This window comes from Myotis brandtii, unplaced genomic scaffold (assembly GCF_000412655.1).
Source record: "Myotis brandtii unplaced genomic scaffold, ASM41265v1 scaffold38, whole genome shotgun sequence".
NCBI lineage: Eukaryota > Metazoa > Chordata > Mammalia > Chiroptera > Vespertilionidae > Myotis > Myotis brandtii.
Window position 1 is genome coordinate 1,244,863 of NW_005364596.1, and position 24,870 is coordinate 1,269,732.

General features: G+C 42.1%; 1 protein-coding gene across 6 annotated transcripts in view; it reads left to right on the forward strand.

The window, feature by feature from the left end:
- ELOVL6 (ELOVL fatty acid elongase 6) overlaps positions 1-18,384 on the forward strand; it is a 147,621-nt gene extending 129,237 nt beyond the window's left edge. For all 6 annotated transcript variants that reach the window (XM_005872397.2, XM_005872399.2, XM_005872400.2 and 3 more), the window contains 2 exons: positions 5,378-5,529; positions 13,068-18,384. In XM_005872397.2, coding sequence (XP_005872459.1) covers positions 5,378-5,529; positions 13,068-13,492 — 577 coding nt within the window. In that variant the 3' untranslated portion in view covers positions 13,493-18,384. The remainder of the gene's footprint in view (positions 1-5,377; positions 5,530-13,067) is intronic.
- Positions 18,385-24,870: the final 6,486 nt, after the last annotated feature.

Below are 24,870 nucleotides of genomic sequence, written 5' to 3' on the forward strand. Positions count from 1 at the left end.
TGCTTATATGCATGCATACAAGTCCTTCGGTTGATCTCTTACCCCCTTCCCTCCTGCCCCCCAACCCTCCCCAGCCTTCCCGCTGCAGTTTGACAATCTGTTTGAGGCAGCTCTGCCTCTGTATCTATTATTGTTCAAGAGTTTGTAATGGTCTCTATTATCCATGAATGTGTGAGATCATGTGGTATTTTTCCTTCATTGACTGGCTTATTTCACTTAGCATAATGCTTTCCAGTTCCATCCATGCTGTTGCAAATGGTAAGAGTTCCTTCTTTTTTACAGCAGCATAGTATTCCATCGTGTAGATGTACCACAGTTTTCTAATCCATTCATCTACTGATGGGCACTTAGGCTGTTTCCAGATCTTAGCTATGGTGAATTGTGCTGCTATGAACATATGGGTGCACATATCCTTTCTGAGAAGCCTTATTTTAATTTCAAAATACCTTGCATTTTCATTGAAGGCCAGTAAGGAAACAATAAAAATGTAATGTTACTACCTATTGATGTTCATATTGAAGTAATTGAAAGTATTATACCAAAGACTCTTCCCATGGCAGAATTCTGGAATTCTTATAGTCATTACTGAGATATTCTGCTTTGACTTCCTATTGGTGTTAAAATTGGAAATCTAGAATAGAGAGTCACTTCTTTTCTCAAGCTGACAAATGGTCAGACCTCATGGTGAGTGCCTGGGTTTGAAAGAAAGTTAGCCATGTGTCTCACACTTCTTCAGATAGACCCCCAGCAGTTACAGAGGGGGAAAATAACCAAAACCCTGTAAAAGAAAAAAACAAAAAAAAACAAATACAACCTGAAAATGAGAACTTGTTTTCCAAACTTTTACTCTGGACATCCCAACATCGACTTGTGTAGCACACGAGGTATCCAGAGGTGACTCCCAACCACACAGAGTCCCAGTATGTGTCAGCACCACAAATGGTTTGTGTCAGAGTTTGAACTTCATTTATGTCAAACACCTACATGTTTATGTGCATGTTGACTGTCTCTGCGATCGCTGTAGAGATCCTCTCCCTGCCCCAGGGAGCACTGTAGCCTCTGACGCTGGTGGACGTGGAGGACATAGGTGTTGATTCAGTAAATGACTGTGTCTTTTCACCAGGCCCAGTGCAGTGTGGTGAAGCTTTGTAGGTGTTGTTGCGATTGTTGACTCAGTTGTAGCCATCGTACCTAGTCGCCTATTAAAAATATGTCAATCTTAAATTGTCAATGTAATGAATATATGCTTACTTTAAAATAGTCAATGCAGAAATGTACATAGTACAAATGAGAAGGGTCCCTCCCCGCCTCTGAGGATCTCAGCTAACAGTCCCATGAGCATGCTTGGTGCCTCCTTGGGTACATACATGCGATGGCAAATAGCTATTGATGAATAAACAGGCTTCCTCTGGACTGGGGATCCAGAACATTCGTTTGAGAAGCAGCAGCTCAGCTAACCAGGCCTGTGGTTTACTCCAGATCTCCTTACTGCAGGTGCCTAACATAGCTGACGGGGAGCAGACACAGTCACTTCTTTCTCTACTGGGCCCTCTCCTATTCCATTAGCTGTTATCATCTGGGCTCTGACAAGAAAAAAGATATATTTCTCCCCCCTCCCCCCCCAAAAAAACAAAAACAAAAAAAAACTAAAACCAAATAAAGGCAGCCGGTGTGACCCTACAGCTGGGGAAGGCATGTGATGTGGTAGTCATCTGCCCCCTTTAAACACAATGGCCCAGTCTCTCAGCCTCTTTAAGGCCCTAGATTTGGAATAATCTTTATCATCTGATCAAAAGATAAATGTCACCTGATGCTTTTCTATACCCACAGACTCTCCTTTAAGACATTCTATGGAAAAATGCTCATTTCATATCATAGTGTGAACTTGGTAGCTGACACTTATTTTGTGAAAAGTTGGCTCATGAAATAAAATACCTAACAATAAAATACTTAATTAACATGGATAATCATCAGTTCAAATCAAATTCTCTGTGTATATCGGTTTCCTAGGCTTTTAATTAGCTTTCACCTCTCCTACCTGACACGTGGAGATGAGTGAGGTATGTGATTTTTAACAATGAAAGCTAAATCAAGTAAAACAGCAATAATAGCAATAAATAGTAATTACATAATAATTGGTTCAAACTAATATTCAGCACTTACCTATCAGAGAGTCTATGCTAATCAAATACCTACCTATATTGTCTTTTTTTTCCTACCTATATTGTTGTAAAACTTATAGAAGTAATTTGCAAGTTAGATATGATTATCTTTTCAGATGAAGAAAGACTAAGAGAGGTGAAGTAATGTGCCCAGTCATGAGAGTAGTAAGTGAGAGCACTGTGATTGGAATTTGCAACTCTAATCTATTGGTAGTGGCCTAGAGTGGTTGAAATCTTTGATGCTATGTCTAGGCGTGGCCAGGAGGAGTGTCAAGCCTCATTAGCCATGAGTATCTAAGGTCTGCGGGTAGCAGAACATATGCGCGTATTTGACTCTTGCATCACAGAATCTCACAAGATGATGCAACTTAGGGAGGAAAAACATCACCTCCCTTAAAGTATATTTTGGTCAAGTGTCACAGTCTAAGCCCTGAGCACAGTTTTAATAAAAAGCCACATGATTCCGCAGTGTCTAGTGGCTGAGATGTGCCAGGGGCAGAGCTACTGGCTTCCCACAACTAACAATCATCTCATTGGCCACGCAGCTCTCCCCAATGGCTCCCTGTGGTAGCATTGTCACACCCCAACAAAGCGGCTTTGCCCACGGACACATAAGCCCGATGGCTGGCACCGACAGTGTCCCTGAGAAATGTACTGTCCTCTGTTCTGAGTCAGCCTTATTGTTCAGAGTCGAGGGAGTGAGGCTTATGACCAGATCCGGGACAATGATATGTGCTATGTTCTTGTTGTCAGCAACACTGTGGGTCACCATGTGTCTAAACTTTCAAGTCTAAAATCCTCTGAAATGACCTTCTCACACCCTAACCCTCACGCTTGAAGAACTATTTGTCCGTAACTCAAATGCCACTTCCTCTGACGTCTCCCAGGGCCACCACTACCTTCAGCAGCAGAATTGGCTTGTTGATTCTTGTCACCCCAGCATCTAGGACAGTGCCAATAAAACGTTAGCGACTGAAAGAATAAGTTAAACTATGCTGATACTTAAGAAATTGGGTGTAGTTAAACTACAGTGATTTTGGTGACCTGGGACGATGGAAAGATAGTAACTATTCCAAAGGTACTTTCCCTGAATCTACTCTGATCATGGGTGAAGCAGAATGACATAGCAGAAGAAGGGCTTTGCTTGCTGGGGATGTTGGGCTGCAGCCGATGGGGAGAGACATGCTCTGTAAAATGTGCTGGTGATTCCCAAATATCATATATCTGGCGCTAATGAGCAGAGATGGATACATGTTCAAACTGTGTCATTTGTGTGTTTCTGTGCTTTTGGTGTGTGCAAAAGTCATTGACGTATCTCCCACCGGTCTATGAAAAGCAGACAATTGATGTAGTAAGTACTTCACCAGCGGTATCTATGACTAGGTGCATTTTGTAGCCACAAAATGTTAAGTAGTGTTCAAAAGTCTACAACATCAAATCGTGTGTATTGTGTCTGCTGGGATGCTTTGGGCTGCAAGTAGTGGAAAGCAGAACTCCAAATGGCTTACACAATAAGGAAGCTTTATCTCAAAAACAAGAAGTCTTGAGATAAGGTCACTGAATGATTCATTGAGCAGAAGAGTCACATCTTGAAGGACTACTTTGCCATCCCCTCTGAGTTAGCTCCCTCATGGTTGCAAGATAGCTGCTGCCCTTCCAGGTAACACGTGGTAAAGAGCGAGGAAAGCTTTCCCCAAAGACCTAAGCAGCTCTCTCCTCACATCGCATTGTCTTGAATTAGGCCCGTGCATACCTTAAAAAGTTATTGCTAAGGGAAACTGGATTACTACAACTTGCCTAGGCAATTGAAATTTACTCCCAAATTGAGGATGAGGTCAACTTCCTTGGGAGAACCTGAACTAAATCAGGATTCCTTTAATATGGAGAAGGAGGCAAGGACTTGGCTCTTGAATAGGGAATTGATCAACCGTGTCAGTTACATTTGCTCTGTGGAGATGCCACGTTCATATTTTCATATTACCTTCCAAGTGTCCAATATGGTAATGAGCTTAATCAGGTGACTTCCTATTAAAAATTAGCTGTTATCTGGTAAGGTAAAGATGAAACATATAATGAATTCAGATAAGACAGAAACATCTCCATGACCTACCTGACTTGACCAATGAAATTCAACTCCCCAGTCATAATTAGGAAGAGAAACAAAAGCTATTTTTCAGTTCGGTGATGCTGCTACTCATTTCAATAGTTATTCACTAGTTTTTCTCCTAACTGACTTCTAGAACCTAGACAGGGATACTGCCAAAAAAAGGGTGGGCAAGCACATCTCCCCAGATGGTCAGCCAGCTTTCCCTTTAGTCATGTGTGGTTTGCATACCGAGACCTATGCCTACAGGGTTCAGTCATAATGGAGGCCACTGGCTCCAGTTGCCAAGTCCTTTCACACTTGAGGTTACATCACTGAGCTCAACACTTCTCAGCTCCCTTGTTCTTTAGCAGTTCCCTGATAAAAATTTCATATGTCCGTTTATTTCCCGACGAACTTTCACTTTTTCAATAGTCTTTGAGCACTCATGTCTGTGTGGAGGCAAACACATGACCGGGCATTGAAGAACAGAGTCTGAGCAGTGTTAGTACATGGTTATGGGGCGCTCAGAGGAGGGAGCCTGGAGGGCTTCCTGGAGGAAATGGCAGTAGAGCTAAGACTTGAAGGAGGCTTCTTCTGGTTTCTGTGAGAAAGATAGATGGGACAGTGGGAAGACAGAACCAAGGACAGTGGTTTAGAAGCTGCTGCAGGAGGCCAAGGAGGCCTGGGCTGTCCAAATGCACAGGCAGCGTTGGCTGAAAGAAATAAAAAGAGAGATTCCAGGAATAGAGCCAGGGGCCATTGGACAGAACTGGGACAATTCTAAGGGTTCTCAGCCAACCCTATCTCATCCCCAAGATTCTTAAGCTAAACTATGGACGTCACCAGCATTCTTCATGAGCTCCTGCCCTGGATCCATTCCCCTTTTTCGTGACCTCTTTTTGGAATATTTACGAAGACTAAGTGGTTTATGTAAGCTCTTCAGAATAAAGCCCTGAGTTTTTATTTCTCTTGTTCACAGAACATTAGAAGACGCTTCTGGGTAAATGCAAGTTGTTATGGTACATGTATGCCTGTTTGACCAATGGCAAACAGCCTTCCAAGTATGGTTAATGTCAGAAGTGAAATTATTTTCCTAAATGTTATTTCTTTTCTCTTTTCACTTATGAAGTATATTCGGTGCTCTTCGAACTGGTGCTTATATGGTGTACATTTTGATGACCAAAGGCCTGAAGCAGTCAGTTTGTGACCAGAGTTTTTACAATGGACCTGTCAGCAAATTCTGGGCTTATGCATTTGTGCTAAGCAAAGCACCTGAACTGGGTGAGTGTCTTCTCTCCTTCCATTTTCTCCTCCTCGGTCCCTTTATGCTACCTACCCACAACATTTATTTAAAGACAAACAGTTTAAAGGTTCTGTTTGGTTGGTTACAGGAAAGTTGCGATTAATGACTCACTTTCACTACCTTTTTCTCTCCTCCCCTCCCTCCTTTTAAATAATTGTACATTGTGTGTATGAAGAGCAAAATACTTGACATAGAACATATAGATTTCCAAGCACTACTGTATATACATGTCCTGGGGGGGGGGTATAAAATATACACAGTCTCTTCCCTCTGGCCCATCAGCAGCTTAGCTAATATAAAACATAAGGACAACTTAGCAATGCGATTATTTCCAAGTCCCATGCCAAAGCATACTTCCATTTCTGGAGTTAGGATTCAGACTAGGAAATTAAGTTTTTCATTTGGGTAGCCTCATGTCCTCATTAACACATGCTAAGCGTTGGTTTCCGGTGTTGTTTGATTTTAATCACCAAAGAGACAGGCCTTAGAGAAGAGGAATATAGTTCACCTTTTAGAAACTAATTGAAAAAAACATAACTGGTTATATTTGTAGATTTCTAAGGTTTTTCCTTCAGTTCATTAATGGGCTTCAGTATAAGTGTGTCACAGGTTAGCAGAAGCAGTGAAAAAGTAAGTGGCAATGGTTTGACATGGGTACACTTCCCCAGGATAATATCATGATTGCCCAAGGAAGGGATCCACTGGTGATGAGCTCTGAGTTCATCCATGAGCAGTGCTGGCCACTGTCTCACAACCGGTACACATCTTAAGGAACACCCAGCCGTCCTTTGGGTTTCCTAATTTTTTTTTAAATCGGAAATTAAGAATTGTATGTATTAAATTAAAAATGTTTATGTATGTATAGATTGTGTTCTCCCTTTTGTTTTTCCCCAAAAGGGGTTAGCGGTTGTAATCTCATTATAAGCCACCTACCATACAAGAGATCAACAGTCTTTCTGTAAGGTGCCCTCGCTCATACCCTGTGTCTTTTCACAAAGGCCTCTCTGACATGTGTGTCGGCACCCACTCCCTTTCCCCTAGCTGTGATGCACCTGCTGCCTGATATGTGCGTCGGCAACCCACTCCCTTTCCCCTAGCTGTGATGCACCTGCTGCCTACAAATACCTGGCAATGGGTTTGAACTGTTGGTTTGATTTTGCCTTCCCAGGTCAAAGAGAAGGGAAGAGCAGCACAAGAAAACTTTTTCTCAAAACCCTTCCTCAGTAAGGGGCAGGGGCACAGAGAGGGGTCCTCTACACAGTCCACGATAACTAGATCATTGTTGTGTGTGTGCCCCCCACACAGAGCCTATGTAGTCTTAGGGTGAAGTGCGTTAGTATACATTCATCCCTTTAATAAATTTACATTAAGCACCTCCCAGAGGTTAGGAATTTAATAGGGGCTAGGATGGAATGGCTACTTTATCTAAAAAGAACTCTATAATATGAATTTTATGAACTAGGCCCCAGGAGGCTATTTTTTATATTTGAATTGGTGCAAAATCTTAGGTAACAGAAGTATTTTTCAAACCTGAAGCTACAGACAGTGCCTGGAAGTCTGCAGCTATATTAAGTGATTCTTTGTTTTACTTAGAGTCATAGACTGTCTGAGTTCCATCACGTGGTCTCAAAGTGGACTTGGTCTGAGAATGAGAATGTGAGCATGTCTTCTTTACCCATAGGGTTTTGTGGTATTTTTCTTTAAAATAAATTCATACATTATTAATATTACATCCCACTGACTTAATTTATGCTCTATAACAAATATCCTTATGAATTCCTTTGTCTTTCTTGATAAAGAACTGAATGCAGATGTATGAATGCAGTAAATGCATGAAATGTGTGACACCACCCCTCCCCATGCTATTTTTTATATATTTTATTGATTTTTTACAGAGAGGAAGGGAGAGGGATAGAAAGTTAGAAACATCGATGAGAGAGAAACATTGATCAGCTGCCTCCTGCACACCCCATGTTGGGAATCTGCCCGCAACCAAGGTACATGCCCTTGACTAGAATCGAACCTGGGACCCTTAAGTCCGCAGGCTGATTCTCCATCCGCTGAGCCAAATCGGCTAGGGCCCATGCTATTTTTGAATACATTTACATTCATCCACTGAGCTAACCGGCTAGGGCCCATGCTATTTTTGAATACATTTACATTTAACACCTTGCTACCCTCAACAAAATTTTTTTAAAAAAATCAACAATGGTGCCTCAATGCATCTGGCTCGTAATCCTCAATGTGCAAAGGAGCCAACCTCAGTCTGTTTCTAGAATTGTCTTTACCCTGCAAGGGCAGCTTGCCCGTGTTCTGAGTTCTCTCCTACTGGATTTGAAGGACTGGCAAATAAACAGTCCTTTCTACCTGTTGAATAACTTACTGAAGAGCCACTCCACGCTCTCCGTAGCAGTCACTTTCCCTCAAAGACATGACTAGACCTATGCTCTCAACCCTCGTGCTCTCTGGCTTCTGTTCCAAATTGAAATCAAAGTTTGAGGATAGCGGACAGAGTTTAGATTCCTGGACTGTTGGTGCAGCCTCAGAGGTATCCGGGCTCCCATCCTCTGTCTTAGAGTGTTGATGCTGATGATGCTAATTAACCACCTGCCTTAAGTTCATCTAGGCCCAAGATGGCCATACCCTGCTCCCCAGTGCAGACTTTCCCACTGAACACGGGTCTTCCCCTTTGAACCTAGAAAGAGTGGGACTCATCTCTTGTGCCATTGGCTTGATGAGCCCTTTCCTGTTGCATCCTCGCTTACTACGGTAGTTTGTAGGTTGGCTATCAAACAGTCCATCCTCTCACCATTAAAATACGGGATTAAAGTGTTGACAATGGGCTGAAGAAAATAAAATCCTAATCTTGACACCATTTTTTAATGAGGCTAGTAACTAGCCGCTAGTTAGTGACACAAATTCTTCCTGTATTTTCAGATCCGTCACACAGAGGTTTTTATAGTCTGACTACCTTTATAAAATATGATTTATTTTCTTTCAAATATCCTGGAGCTCATTTGATAATGGCCTTCCCCTGGTGAAGTGCTGAAACCAAGTAGATGCCCAAATCAGGCCAATGCAGTGTCCTGGAGGTAACCAGCCCAGCCCTTGGTTAGTGAACATATTTGTTTTGAAAGTTAAATTTCTTCCCAGTTTTTTGCTTTTGGAAAACCTTGCCACTACTGTTGCAGAAGACCGGAGAAAAACCAAGCCACGCTTAGAGAAAGGGAGTTACATTTTATTATTAAATTCTGTGCAGGCCCAGAAAAATATGTGTCTTTCAAATTCTGGGCCCCCCAACATGGAGGAAACTTCTTTATTTATACTTTTTCCAGTCCTTTGTCTCCCAAATTTGGAATGAGACTTCGGGCCTTCTGAGAAAGAAGGCCTGCGTGCTGGGAAGGGGCCATGAGACCATATCTCAAGGCCTGGCCTGGTGTCAGCACTGACAACTCTGTCTGGGGCATAGTTTACGGCCTCTCTGGAATGGGAGTAGTCTCATTTTCCTTATTATTTAAGCAAGCAAGCATTTACATAAGCCATACTATCAGGGTTAAAATTTCAAACAGCAGTTTTTATATAAGATGGATGCTTCACTACCATTTAATTAAGAAAGACTTACGCATTTGGATTATATGAACTTTTCTTATTTTTTAGGTCCCAAGTTCTGTTTTTTCAATACCCTAAGATTCTGGACTTCCTTACGCGCACCAGAAAGAAAAGGTCTTGTGAGGAAATGAACAGTTCTTCCATGTTCAATACTGAAACTCTATATTCCCCCCCAAACTTGCATGCCTACAGTTTTCACTAATCTTTTTTTAAAATATATTTTTATTGATTTTAGGGAGGAAGGGAGAGAGCGTGAGAGATAGAAACATCAATGATGAGAGAGAATCATCCATTGGCTGCTTTCTACACGCCCCCTACTGGGGATCGAGCCCGCAGTCCTGGCATGTGCCCTGAGCAGGAATCAAACCTCTTAGTTCATAGGCCCACGCTCAACCACTGAGAAACACCGGCTTGGAGTTTTCACTAAACTTTTGTTTTTTACAGTGGCAAAAAGTGCATACAACTCACCACTTCTAAGTGTACAGGGCTACAGCAGTAAGAACAATTGCATTGCTGTACGTTCATCACCTCTATCCTTTCTTCTCCGACACTTTTTCATCTTCATCATCTACAACTCTCTACCCATTAAACACTATCTCACCGTTCCCCTTCACTAAACTCTTACTAGTAAGACAGGCGTTCTGCCTCAGAAGGAATCAATGAGCTCATCTCAGTGAATTACAGGGTTACAGTCTCGTAGAACAAGTGAGGGGAAGAGAGCCACCACCTGCCTTGTGTGCCAAAATCCTGGAGTGCCTGCTGTTAGAATTATACTAAAACCTGCTGAGATTTGGTTTTGCTAAAACTTGGAAACATCTGCTCTGAGTCTAGGTCCTTGCTCCATTCGGCTTGTCTTTGTTTTTGAAACTCTGACTCAGCAGAGCTCCAGCTAACTCTGTGAAGAGAAGCACGGCAGTCTGTGACAAACCACACACGGAGCGACTCTGGTGGCCGTGCGCCCCTGGGGACCTCTGAATGCTGAAGGGACATTTAGGCATGCAAATACCATGCCCTGCCTGAAGGTTGGCTCTTGACTGAAAATAGCTGAACCGAAAGTTAGAGAGACTGTAGTGAAGAGACTGTAGTGAAATGAGTCAAAAATCCCAAATACTTCATACTTAGCCAAAATCCTTTCCATGATGCCAACTGGGCCTTTGGCTGACAAAGATTTAGTTGGTCAACATCACCTACAGAGACCGTATCTTTAATTTGCATTTCTAGGACACTAGCTTTTGGCAAGCCTGTAAGTATCATGGCTTGTGACAAATCAAATGTGATAGTATGTGGTTTCCCAGAGGGGGAAAATGGTATCTGTCAGAGTGGTGTGACTGTTGAATTTTAGCTGCAATATCAAAAGAAGCATGGGCCAGCTCAGGGAGCCTTTCCGGAACCCCTTCTCTCCCCCCCACCCCACCCCCAGTTACCCCTCGCCAAGGGAAACTGTCATACTCTGGGTCAGTGGCCTTCTTGGGGACAATAGCCCTGATATGGATTGGAGTGCTCCTGATGTGCTCCAGGGCCATTACTGAAAGATACTCATTGTCATTACTCCATCTATCATCCTACTTATCTGTTCTGAAACAAATTCTCGAATAAATTCCAATTAATTTTATGTTGAAGGTCTCGTGACATGCATGTCCTTTACCTCCATGACCCCATATTAAATGGAAACACCTAGCATGTCTCAGATCGAGCCTGAGACCTCCCCCCTGCACTCAGACAGGAAGAACACAAAGCAATTTTCAGTTCTAGAACTATAGGTTCCACTTGCCATTCTTGGTAACCCATCCTAATATATGGTCACTGTCTTTTGTCTCCTACTACCTTCTTCACAATGAAATTGGTAAGTTTTAATATAAAAGTGATGATAGAGTTAAAATAAAATCTATAAGACATGCTTATTACTTTATGGAAAGTAAATCTTATTACAATGTGTTTGAATATTGTGTGGGACTAAATATGTTTTTAGCATGCAATGCCTTGGACTTCTACATGCTTTCCACTCAGAACAAAGGTAGGCTGGAATTATTGTGTCTCCATGATCATCTACAGAGGAAAGGGAGGCCCAGAGTAGTAATTACATAGAAATAGCAGATCTTTGACAGACACAAAATAGCACAATTTAAAACTAAGAAGTAGGCCCAGGTCTCCTAACACTAGTTTTTTCCCTTCAGTATACAAGTGAGAGTTACCACCACCATCAGTCATTGTCAGCCTGTCTGATATTTATAGGCATAATATATCCGGTATCTCACAGGCGAGAAGAAGACTTCAAAGAAAATTTTATAACAGGTTCAGAAATGCAGGAACTGGCAACTTTTCTGTTCTAGGCAAACATGAAGTAATAATGTTTAACAATTCAGTAGGGAAATAAACGAATATCTTCTGCTGAATGGAATGGGGCACCACTTGTATTATTCCAACCACGGCCACCTTCCCAAGGTCCAGCATCCTTTTGTACCAAACCTTTTAGGGCACCCTTGAAGTGTGAGGGATAGGACTTCCCTTTGTGCATAATTAAATTTCAGAATAAGAGAAGAGACCACCTAGTTCTCCTTGTTATACAAAGAGAAGTCAAGTTTCAGTTCACCAAAAGTCATGAAGGATGTGGGTTTTCGCCATATCTGGGAGCCACAGAGATAGGAAAGAGAAAAGCATTTGCCTGCATGAACCTCTTTCTGTTCCACATTCCAATGTCTCCTCCCTTCTTTTGGTACTTGTTAATGGAATTGGGTGTATTTGTTCTTTTTATATTTTTACACGTGTTCTACAGTATATGTTTCAGAATTCCTAGACTTCTCAAAAAATCATTGCAGATATATAGCATCTACCTATCTGAGCATAATTCTAGCTTTTGTAGTATAAACTTCCTACCTTAGAAACAGTGGTCTTTTTCTTCAAGGGGATAATGTTTGTAACATTTTTGCTAGCTCTGGAGAGCTATTTCAAAGTTAATCCCATAAAAATGTATGTCAATCTGGAGTTTTTATCACTTGATTCATTGGTTTAATAAAACATTCCTATTGCTCTCTTCAGCAAATATGGTAGAAGGTGACCTTTATTCTCTTTTTCTGCATTTGCCTTTTACTTAAATTTTGTGTATATATATGTATATATTTTATTGATTTCAGATAGGAAGGAAGAGGGGGAGGGAGAGAGAGAGAGTAAGAGAGAGATAGAAACATCAATGATGAGAGAGAATCATTGATTGGCTGCCTCCTGCATGCCCCCTACTGGGGATCGAGCCTGCAACCCAGGCATGTATCCTTGACTGGGAATCAAACCCCGGTCCCTTTAGTCCACAGACCAATGCTTTATCCACTGAGCCAAACCAGCTAGGGCGAATCTTGTTTTTCTAATTGCCACATGTCAAGCTGTCACATTTTACAGGAAGCTCACAATGATGTGTTTTTAAGGGGTCTCTGGCATGCACCAAAGGAAAATAGTTTACTGCTCCAGAGAAGCCACGAACATTGTGCTGGGCACTTATCTAATCTGTTTCTCTTGATTGATACCTGATCTGAGACATGCGATATCTCCTAAAACGTATGGCAACCTGGTTACTAATGTCCCTTCCAGATCAAAAATTAGTAACGTTTTGGACAAAACACCTTTCTGAAAGTAGCATTTATTGAGCTCTTACCATGTGCTAAGAGGGTCTGTTGACAAGCCTATGTAATCCTCAGACAAATCCAAGCTACTATGATTATCCTCACCAGGAAACTGGAAAATGGTGAGAATAAATAACTTGCCCCAGGTCACAGAGGTAGTAAATGTCAGTCCAGGATTCTCACCCAGTCCATCTCACTCTCTAGGGCTAGTTCAAGGTATCTACTTTTCATGCCAAAATATACAGTATCATCATGTCAGGGGCTCATGTCCACTCTTTCCCTCATTTGTCTTCCAGGAGATACAATATTCATCATTCTGAGGAAGCAGAAGCTGATCTTCCTGCACTGGTACCACCACATCACTGTGCTCCTGTACTCCTGGTACTCCTACAAGGACATGGTTGCCGGGGGTGGCTGGTTCATGACTATGAACTACGGCGTGCACGCCGTGATGTACTCGTACTATGCCTTGCGAGCGGCGGGTTTCCGAGTCTCCCGGAAGTTTGCCATGTTCATCACCTTGTCCCAGATCACTCAGATGCTGATGGGCTGTGTCATTAACTACCTGGTCTTCTACTGGATGCAGCACGACCAGTGTTACTCTCACTTTCAGAACATCTTCTGGTCCTCACTCATGTACCTCAGCTACCTTGTGCTCTTCTGCCACTTCTTCTTTGAGGCCTACATCGGCAAGATGAGAAAAATCACAAAGGCGGAATAGTGTGGGAACTGAGGAGGAAGCCATAGCTCAGGGTCATCAAGAAAAATAACAGAAAAAAAGAAAATGGCACAAGGAATCACATGGTGCAGCTACAACAAAACACATGAGCAAACACAAAACCCAAGGCAGCTTAGGGATAATTAGGTTGATGTACCCCAGTAAGTTTATGATCCTTTTTGGGTGAGGACTCACTGAGTGCACCTCTGTCTCAAGGGACCGCTGCTAGGAGACCCCATTCCCTCTTTACCTGTCAACTTTAGGGCAAAGGAGAGCAAAAGTGCACCAGGGACAGAGAGAAATAGAAGGCAAACAAAGGCTGTTCACACTGTATAGAAAGTATTTACAAAGGGTTGTTTTCCTCTAAGGATGAAAGAAGTTTACTTGGAAAACTGTGCAAGCACATGCACACACAACCCTTTCTCATCTTTTTGACACTAAACTGGAGCCAATAGAATAAATAAAAGTGGAAGAGACACAGGGTGTATACTAGAACATTCATGCTTTTGCAAAAATTAAAGCCTCTTTAAGCAAGGTCAGTAGCTGTAGCCCCCATGAGAAAATATGTCTTAATCACCTCTCATAAAAACGGATGTAGACAAGTATATTTCAACTGGTGTGTTTCCCTGAACAGCACAGCCTCAGGCTAGTGAGTTTGCCAAGACCAAGTCGGGCACAATATTTTTCCCATGTTCCTCCTGGGAGGTTGGAAACAATGCAGCTCAGTGCCGAAAGGAGCAGCTCCCTCAGAGCATTTCTGACCGCTTAGCAGTAATTCCTACTCTTAGATGAGGTATGAAGCATTATCCTTGGTTCAGGTGTCCCAGGCTTTTTAAAAGAAGAGTAAATATGGGATAGAAAAGAGCAAAGCCAACCGAAAGATTTGAAAATGGCTTCTGTACTACGAGTAAAAAGGTGCAACCGTTCTTCAGCTGGGAAAGGGAAAGGAACAGGAACAGGAGAAGTGAGCCGACGATCCGTACAATGCATTTCTCTCCCTATTTGACTTCACCCATACTCATAACTTCCCACATGAAACCGTGTGGCACAGCCCACATTTTCTATATTTTTGTGAATTTCAAAAAGAAATCTGCAGGGCTCTTCCTGATATTGAGTGAACACTGTGTTTCTGCATCATCTGCATTTGCTCCCTATGCAATGTAGAGGTGTGTAAAGTGCCCTCTGCTGGTCAAGTGGAGATACTTCAACAAACACTTCATGGGAAGTTTGGCTGGAACAGTTGACAACCAAGGGCCCCCTATAGACTTATCCTTCAAATTTTAAATGATACAAAACACACGTCATATTTTTGGCCAAATCAGAAGACATCCTTCCTGCTTTAAGTCAGCTTCAGAATTTTTTTTAAAGGGACTTTCGCTCTGGAACTCAGAAAATCAATTTATTAAGAGCCATATTCTTAAAAGAAAAAAGCTAGTTAATATATTATTGGTAATAATTTCAGTCCTCTACAAGCCAAATAAATGTGTAAACATTCCTAGTATTTCAACGAAGCAATTATGTAAGTTGTTCAATGTGATATAATAGTATTCTAATTGGTTAAGTAGCTTAATGATTAGACAAACTAGTTGAAAAAATTAGGGGCTACTACACTGCATAGATTATACACGTTTAGCCACACGTATGCACACAGATGTGGAGTACACTGAACTTCAAAGCCCAAATGAATAGACACACATTTTCTGGCTAGCAGAAAAGAAACTGTTGTTTATCTTTCTTGCTTTGAGAGTATACAGTCAAAGGGATTTTTTTTCCAATTATTTTTATATTATTTTAGCTTTAATTGTGCTGTCATTCATGAAACAGAGCTGCTCTGCTTCTCTGTCAGAGATGACAAGGGCTTTCTCCTCATCTTGTTTGTGTGTGGAATTTAAAAGAATAAAGTTTTATTCCATTCTGTGTGAATGGTTTGAACAATGAACAAAAGAATCCATGCAAAACAAGTCACAGCTGATAGACCGAGGTTGGAGCAGTGTGTATGCAGGGAGGGAAGCTGTTACATCTGTGTTAAATTATCATGAACAGTCTACGGTGTCTTGACCTTGGTTCATGGTGAGAAACAATTGATGGAGGAATGTATTACTACTAGGGCAAAAGCTGACATGAGCTGAAAAGATAGGTCCTGCCGTAACAACTAATAGATCTTTGCGATGCAAATAATGTTGTTTTGAGCTTTGAAAATACATGGTACTGTGCAATAAGCTTTTTTCCTTATAACAGAAAATAACCAGAATAATGAAAATGAGGCATCGGTCAAATAATAGCTGACTTGAGTTTAATTAAAGGACCAGTTAGAGCTCATCCGGTTGATTTAATTACTTGATCCATTGATTTATCACTGATCCTTTAATGCAGGTTAGAATAAGGAAGTGAGTATAGACTCAGTGACTTCCAACTACTTTCTATTTGATGCAGGTTCACGCTTGTGTTCACTTGTGAGAAGATTTAGAATTTTTGTTTACAGGTTGAATATCTAATAGTTTTTCAATTAGCTAAGTATTTCTAAAAGCTTTTCTGATGTTTATCATGGGAGGAGAAAAAAACGCACATTAAAATAAAATTCTGGTATTACAGGTTCAGTACAATGTTTTTAACATCTCAGCTTAACTGCTTAACTATATCAAGTTAGGAGTCTGGACCACTAGCCATGGCAAATCTGAAGCCTACCAGAGAACTGACTGCCACGTAGATAACCCTGCTGCCAGTTAACATTCCAGAAAAACTTGGGCAGGCAGCTGCCTCACTATGCTGCAGTCGATTCTCTTTCTATCGAAGATTTTCACTGCATTCTAATATACAGTATGGTGAAAACATTCCTGCATTGAAAGAAAAAATCATTTCATATATAAGTACTTGCAATTTGATACACTAGATCTGAGCATCACCCCAAGCCTATGAGTTTGCAATGAAAAAATTTCTGGTGAGAAATGCTCTATTCGTAGAGCAGGTTTTTATCTGGACCTTCTAGCTTTACTAGTGAGAAAAGCAACTACTATACTATTCCTATCCCTTACCAGGCCAAATTACCAAATGAGTCATATGGAGAGGTCATTATTCCAGGTAATTTACTCCCATCCTTTAATCACACTCCATTACAAAAATTAGGGGAGGGACAATACATAGCCACATATTGTTGAAGTGGGGAGATTGATTACATCTCCGTCACTTCACTTCTTCTAAGGTATCTCTGGACTTCATTTGAGTGGGTGTTTGTAGAATTCAACAGAAGAACGCTGCTAGGAAAGAGACCCACAGAATTGAAAATCAGATGTGGTGCCTTCATGGTGAGATAAAGCCTGCCACATCAGAGTAACAAATCACCTGAAGTCAATTACACTGGAGTAGAATATCTCAGGAGTCTGGCCTCATTCCCAGACTGCCGAATTACCTGGGAGAGACAACTAGGTTGTCTCGGGTTACTATCGCTTCTTCTGATAGAGCCGCCTCTCCGCAGCGACTCGATGTGTCACACAACTGAGTCAGCTCCCACACAGCCTGGCTTTCTTCCAGTCTGGCTAATGATTCTTGAACACGTTGTTGGAGTGGCCACATGCTGATTGGAGAGAGAGTTGTTAGGAGAGTGGAGAAGACCAAACAGACTTTGCCTCCCAGAGTGCAATGCTTCGAGTTGTATGTGCATGGTCCTTGTCTGTCTCTTTTAGACGCTATTTCCCTGAAAAAAGTTTCCACCTTGAAAAGAACAAGTGTTTGAGAATCACGATGAAAGCCCAGAAATTCCCGGTAGCCCATTCTCTTTGTTTTCAAGAATATTTTGTTATCAGTTTGGGATGATAGTGGAACCTGTGTTCCAGCTGTGAGTCATCATCTCCTGTAACTTTTTAAAGTTGTTCTGTCCCTTTTTTATTGATATACAAGACCTGTTTCTTTGTGCCTCAGACCCATTATCGTCCAGAAGAGATTTTGCTAAGGTGAGAGCTGTTTAAGCATCGATACGCGTGTGCCGACAATCAGTAGGAAGTGCTAGGTCCCGCTTTTCCAGTGAACCCCCAGCCTCTGTGTGTGGTACCTGATACTTAAGCCAAACAAGTGTCGGTGAAGGCATCACATTGTCTGGAATGCCAGTTGTGACGCTCTCGATTATAAACATCCTCCGGCCAATGTCAGAGCCCACAGTTCCAGGCCAGTGAGGTACCCCTGTGCAGAGCATGGAACACTCACAAGCCCATTGAATCAAGTTACTTTCCTCATCCTTAGATGCTGAAAATTTAGGACTCACAGAACGGGGAAAAATCATCCCTAGGCTTCCCTTAATCCCAAGTTAAACTAAAATTAAAAATTAAAAAAAGTGAAACGAGTTCTCGCACCAAGGAGACAGACAGTGAAAGCATGCCGCGTGTGGGCTCAGGGCAGGCAGAAGTCTTGCAACCAGATACACTTCACTGCAGAGCCAAACCCCAAACTACATTGTAGAGAAGCATCTGGTTCATTGAAGAGACCGTCCCGTCAATCAGGGCCAAGCCATATCTGCAGCCCCTGTGGGTCAGGATTGGGGGTCCTGACTCATGCTGGTCTTTAAACGCTGTTACAGTCTTTTCCCAGTGCTTGGCGGCACTTGAGACTACTTCTCCCAGTGGGACAGGAATCAGCGCTCTGGCAGCAGCTGGGGGCACTGCCCAGGCACGCGGGCGTCGGACAGGCCCGCCTGTGGGCAGGTTCAGGCAGGAGGCTGCTTGAAAGCCGCTGGAAGAGGCGGCCTCTTGGGGGGCCCCTGGGCCTGTGTTCAGAGAGAAGCCCATCCATCTGAGCCTCTTCAGTGTTGCAACTGTTATTTTCAAGTGCTTACTTCATGACATTGAAAGAAATATTTTTTTCTGATATATTAAATTAAAAATAAAATCATAACTTTTGATTTAAAATCCAATCGTGTTGCCAGTTTCTTTTCTCTCTTGTAGGCAATTCAAAGGGGGCGCCCAGGGCACTGAGAGCCACCAGGAGGGCCATGCCACGTGTGACGCCCAAGTCCTTAAAAGTCCTCCGTTCTCGGGCAGAGCCCAGCAATGATGTCATCCTCAGCGCCACTCACAAGCCCTCAGGTGCCTCGCCCTCCCATGGAGTCTCATGGGTGTCACACTTCACAGTTTCTATGCTTCCCAGACCTTTGAGCTCACAGAGCAGCCCTTGTGGACAGGCCATCTAAGCCGGATTCCCATTTTACAGATGAGGATGTTTTGCTCAGTTGATCAAATGTCACGGAAGTGGAAGGAATGAGATTTGAATATCATCTCCTTCACCTCAGTTCATTGTAGCTATAAACAAGTGTTTAAATGCAGTAGAGTGTAAATGAATAAAATTCCAGTATTGAGCACCAAACTGGGAAGCACCTTGCTATTTCACTGAACAACGTGTTTCAGGCCCAAAATGTCTGTCGGGGAAGATAGTTAGAAGCACAGCAGTTTCCTCCTTACACGCCTGCCGGCTGTGAGCAAGGGCCGCCCTGCCTTCCACACCTCAGAAAGGCTGGCCTCAGCGTCTGGTGGTTTTGTATGTTCTATTCGACACTTTTCAGGTTCAATGGCTTATGGTATTCTTTGCGGCATCTCTACACTGTGAACAACAGCAATATTGTATTTATATTTCAATTTAAATATGTTCTACATTTATATTTTAAACCAAGCACCTGTTATTTGTGGTGGCTTTCCACGGCCAGATTATGATGAACATGCCTCTTTTTTCACATTATCTCAGAATAAATTGAGACGGAACTTTCTATTCCTCTGTAATCTATTCAATGTATGTTCTCAATGAGGGCAAAAGGGGTGGTGGTGAACCCTATACTGTGCACAACGTATTTTTAATTTGCGAAAGAAAGAAAGAAAGAAAGAAAGAAAGAAAGAAAGAAAGAAAGAAAGAAAGAAAGAAAGAAAGAAAGAGAAGCAAACCTTAGGGGATGTTTGGGTTTTGATAGCAGTCTCAGAAACCCAACAAATGACTGCTCCATTATGCAGCTTCTGATAGAAAAACAGCCTCATACAACGCAAGCTTCAGAAATGAATAAAGCAGGCATTAAAATATAGGTATAGCCCTAGCAGGCTTGGCTCAGTGGATAGAGCATCAGCCCACTGACTGAAGGGTTCTGGGTTCGATTCAGGTCAAGGGTATGTATCTCGGTTTCAGACTTGCCCCAGCCCTAGGTTGGGGAGTGTACAGGAGGCAACCAATCGCTGCGTCTCTCTCGTCAATGTTTCTCCCTCTCTGACTCTCCCCCTCCCTTCCACTCTCTTAAAAATGCGTGTGAGTGTGTGTGTGTGTGCATTTTATATCACCGTCTAGCTAACAAAAATGCTGTACTTATATAACTTCAAGACCAAAACAATATATGATAGCAATCTTCCTAGGAATAAAAATGGGAGCAGATTACCAATATTTCAGCAATGTGATCCCCTTGGCTGTTTTTTGTTTGTTTGTTTGTTTTTCAAAATGAGTGAAAGTAATTAGAGCCACAGAGAGTGTCCCAAGTCAACCGTCAGGACAGTTACAATAACGGAAAGGGCTCCCCACCGGTGGGTCTGGAGCTGGTTAATCTCCAGCACTGGTAGGTCTGGGGCAGGTTCTCAGTTTATTGCCAAACCCCTCTCCCAAGAGGCAATGGTGATCACGGAGATTTCCACAGATGTCCGCCCTCCCGCCCACAACACTGGACACTCGCATACAGGACTGTGCATGCGCTCTCTGCCTCTGTCCATGATGTCCTGCACCATCCTATTCCTAACAGAGAACCCCAGGCAAGATGAGAAGCTCTGGATCAGAAAAACATAGAACCCTGCTGGTCTAAAAGAGATGGCCATCTAGTTCACTTTCACACTGTAACCTTGTGCGCTTCCTTCGTCTGTCATTGTTCTTCACCCATATAACAATCGAAGGAAGTAACCACTGGTATTTCCCCTTATTCATATATGCAGCACAGAACATGCATTTACATAGAAAAGATCATACACGCACTGTGAAAACCACGCTGCAGCCTCAGGGTTAAACGCCAGTGGCGGCACCCTCCTGACACACCCGCTGCGACCTCACCACTGGATCTGCAGGCTTTGGTATTTCCAGACCCCCAGGGTGAAAACCCTGCGCTACACTCTGGAGGGTTTTACACACAGCTTCCTTTTCTCTCCAGTACACTAATTCCTTTCATAACGGAGGGGAAAACTGCCCCCCCCCCGAGGTTCTCTATGTTTTATTTATGAAAACTCTAGTGGGTGTTTCTTAAGGCAGCCAGTATCTCTCCACAAAGAGAAGGCAATCAGTGCTTGCTGTTCCTGCATCCTCCTATAAAATGCCAGGGCGCTTTTGCAAATGAGGACTTTGTCTTCCAATTAGAAGCAGTTCTAATTTCAACTTAGCTTTAGAATAATCGAATCAATAGAACATAAAGAAACCCACTGAGCTTCCATTCGGCCATCACGCCAACTTGTCTGTAACCCGAATTTTCCTCCGACCCAACCGCCTGCAGAGGCAAATTCTGGCTGGGGTGCAGCTCCCAGTGATACAGGACCTCTGACTGGCGGCCAAATCTTTTGCATCTAAATCTGGAAATTGCCAAGGGGAGTCTTGCAGCCTCCATCAGGCATTTCTGCTATGCGGCCACCCCCACCCCATCTCCTTTCTCCCCGCCTTCCATCCCACCAGGTCCAGCTGCTCCTGCCTCTCTTCATTGGGCCTGCAATCTCTCTGCACGCCAGGTCAGCAGTTCTCCACAGGCACCTGCCCCCCCCCCACCCCCCAGACAGCAGAGCGCCCTCTTTTCTGGGGTGGGGCAGGACACCGCTTTCCCCTGGGTTCGATGTTGTGTGAGAAAGCTGGCCCCTTTCACTTCTCAATGCAGGCACCTGCTCCCCCCACCCCCTCAGACGGCAGAGCGCCCCCTTCTCTGGGGTGGGGCAGGACACCGCTTTCCCCTGGGTTAGATGTTGTGTGAGAAAGCTGGCCCCTTTCACTTCTCAAGAGAAAGATATCCATGCAGGAGGCCGGGAAATGTGTTACAGAACTCAAGGAGTTCGCCACTTGGAGACGTGGTTGTCCTACGGTAGTTTTATTTACTTGCAGCAAGTAGACAGGGGATTGATTCACAGCCAAAGCTCTGTCTACCTCAGTGGTTCCCAAACTTATTTAACCTACCGCCCCCTTTCCAGAAAAAATATTACTCAGCACCCCCTGGAAATTAATTTTTTTTTTAAATTTTAATAGCAATTAAACAGAAAGATATATGTATTAATGTTTCTACCTTTTTCGTAAAATATAGTAAAGAAAAGTGTAAATTAGAAACATTGAAGTTTGAAATTATGAAACTATTTATTGAACTCAGAATAGAAAGGTAATACAAAAAAAAAGTTAAAACAAATGCACCTGTGGCCATCACTGCCCCCCTGGATCGCTGCAGCGCCCACCAGGGGGCGGTAGCGCCCACTTTGGGAATCACTGGTCTACCTGAAGGGAGGCCTAGCCATCGCCTATGCACACTATTTAATCAGTTACAGGTGGATTTCTTCTTTGCAGTTGAGTTCCTGTCAAGCTCATCCTGTTTACAGTTGCATCTGCAAAATACTGTACATTTTAACATGTAACAAGAGAAGCATTTAGTAAGAACTGCCCAGACCTTGAGACCCTTGTGCCATCTACCAGACGCATTGCACTGCATCAGGTCTCTTCCCTCCCTGGCGTGGGGCAAAGCTTGCCCCTGGGTGGAGCTCCATGGACCTAGTTTCTTTCAATGAAGGCAAGTAGTTCTTTCTGACATTTTTGTTGTAGTTTGCTTTTTGTTTGTTGCTTTTGGCATTCATGCATGATTGGGCAAGACCCTTATGAGGAAGAAAAAAGTCTTTCACCTGAACATCCAGTATTTGGGCCCAGATATTATTCTAACCTGTCCTAACATATCACTTGTCGCCATGGGTTCACTTCTCACTTGAATATTAATAAAAAGAATTCTTACGGATATAGAAGTGAATTCCTGCTCCTTATAGCTTAAATATCAGTTTTTGGCATAATGCAATTCAAAATTGGCAAGACTATTCATACAACACAAACATTTGAATTTAAAATAGGATGGCCTTTCTGTATCATGGTTTGATGGGCAAGTCTGTCAGGAACTGTGTGTCTTGTTGTGAGGCTTTCTACTAAAAGAAGCTGGACTCCAGAAACAGAGACAACTCCAAAATCATTGTTATTATATTTAAAATTCCCTAAAACTCTGGAGTTTACAGATAAAAATTCTAAGCTAGTTAAATACGCATTTGTCATTCAAAAGTAGTAAGTGAGCCTGCCAGAGTGGCTTAGTTGCTGGAGCGTCATCCTGTGCACCGAAAGGTTGCGGGTTCCATTCCAGGTCAGGGCACGTACCCGGATTGTGGGGTTCAGTCCCCAGTTGGGGTGTGCATGGAAGGCAACCAATTGATGTTTCTCTCTCACACTGATGTATCTCTGTCTTTCTCTCCCCCTTTCTCTCTCTAAGCATGTCCTTGGGTGAGGAATAAAACAAAAGCAGAGAATGAAACATTAGTCACTAGAAGCATCATGAAATATAGACCTGTTCTCTTACCTGTAAACTCACAAATAAACCTTTAGTTTGAAAATGGATGCAGTGAGGTCATGTGAAGGAGACTGTATGTTTGTGCTGAGGAAGCATGTGGGCTTGTCTGTCCATTTGAACTAGAGGAACTACATTTTGAGGTTGTAGGTCATGTATTTTGCTTTAACTATGGGAATTATAGAAACCTTATTTAACCTAGGTATAATGCCACTAAAAAAGGGCTTTCCTTGTCTAGAATTTTAGTGCACTTTATATTTCTGTATTACTCTACATATTATGGCACAGCAACTGCATTCTAATGATAATGGTGTGTTTCTTTCAAAATTGCAGCTCTGGTCATGGATTTTTCCAGTGACCGCTCTGGGACTAGAATAAAGCCAACATTCTCCCCCTCCCCACAAATAGAATGCTAGAGTCTGTTTACCTCTCCTTTTCTTTTAATTACAGAGATTATTTATCAAGGAAAATCCTTATTACATCTGAAAAGCTATTTTAGTTCTTATCAAAACAGCCCACATTTACATACATATGAGTATTTTTAAGAAACAATTTAAAGTTTTTTCTATATTTTGAACTGCTCCTCAGAACTTAATTCATAAGTAATTTTTTGCACCTAACTGCTGATCCAACTTTTTATCATAAGAACTTTCAAATATATACATGAATGTACAGAGAATAGTGATGAGACCCCATATTCCCAGCACCTAGATTTTTAACATTTATTAACATTTTGTCATAGTTGTTTTAAAGTAAATCCCAGGCATTATGACATTTGATTCTTAAATATTTCAAGAAGCCTTGCTAAGAAAAATAAGGGCATTTTCTTACCTAACTACAATATTGATATTATGAGTCTTAGCAACATTAACAGCAATTTTTTATTACCATGTAACAGCCTGGCCATTTTTCAAATTTCCCTGATTATCTCCAAAATGTCATTTTATAGGATGCTCCTCCTGCTTTTTTTTTTCTTGCTAAAGGATTTATTGAAGACACAGAGTTGATGGTCCTATGATATGTCCCATGTGCTAGATTTTTCTGATTGTTAATTTGTGGTATCATTTAACTTATTCCTCCGTCCTTGGTATTGCCAATAATTAAGGAGTCAGATCCACCTCCATTGTAATGTGGAATTCCCCCCTTATACTGTAGGCTACTACTTGGAGATCTTTCAAATACCCAGTTCCCTATAAGCCTAATCCTTTTGACATCCATTTTGATAATAGTTGCTTGGATCATTTATTTCATTAGGGGATGAAAAATTGAGATTTTATAATTCTGTTATTTTTTTCCATATTTACTAACTAAAATTTCTTTGCTTAAACTAAAACTCATTCTTCATCAACTGAGACAATTCAGACATTCTAAAATGCAATTTATGTAGGAGACTATATAAGTAAGGCAGGATAAATTCTTCCCTTAAATGGCAATTTTCAAAATATTAATTTGGCACACCGACTATCATTTTTCAATGGTGAAAAATGAGTTTTGAGATTTTTTTCTTTCTACGCTCTTCTTTTTCGCATTATCTTTATGAACATGTGAATTTTTATGTATTCAGTATGTTTCAACCAGTTGTAGTTATTCTTTTTTGGCTGTTCCATCTTTGGGAAGCCTTTGGAATGGCTGCCGTGTCCCCTCGGCATGTACTCAGAAGTATTTGGTAGTTTCCTTTCATTTTGGCACAACAGGAAGTCCCAAACTCATCTTGTGCTTTTCCTAACTCAGACCAAGAGCAACCATCCAAGGAGTCAGAGTTTCTTTTATGGGAGAAATTACCAATTTTTTTTTAATTTTTTAAAAATATATTTTTATTGAT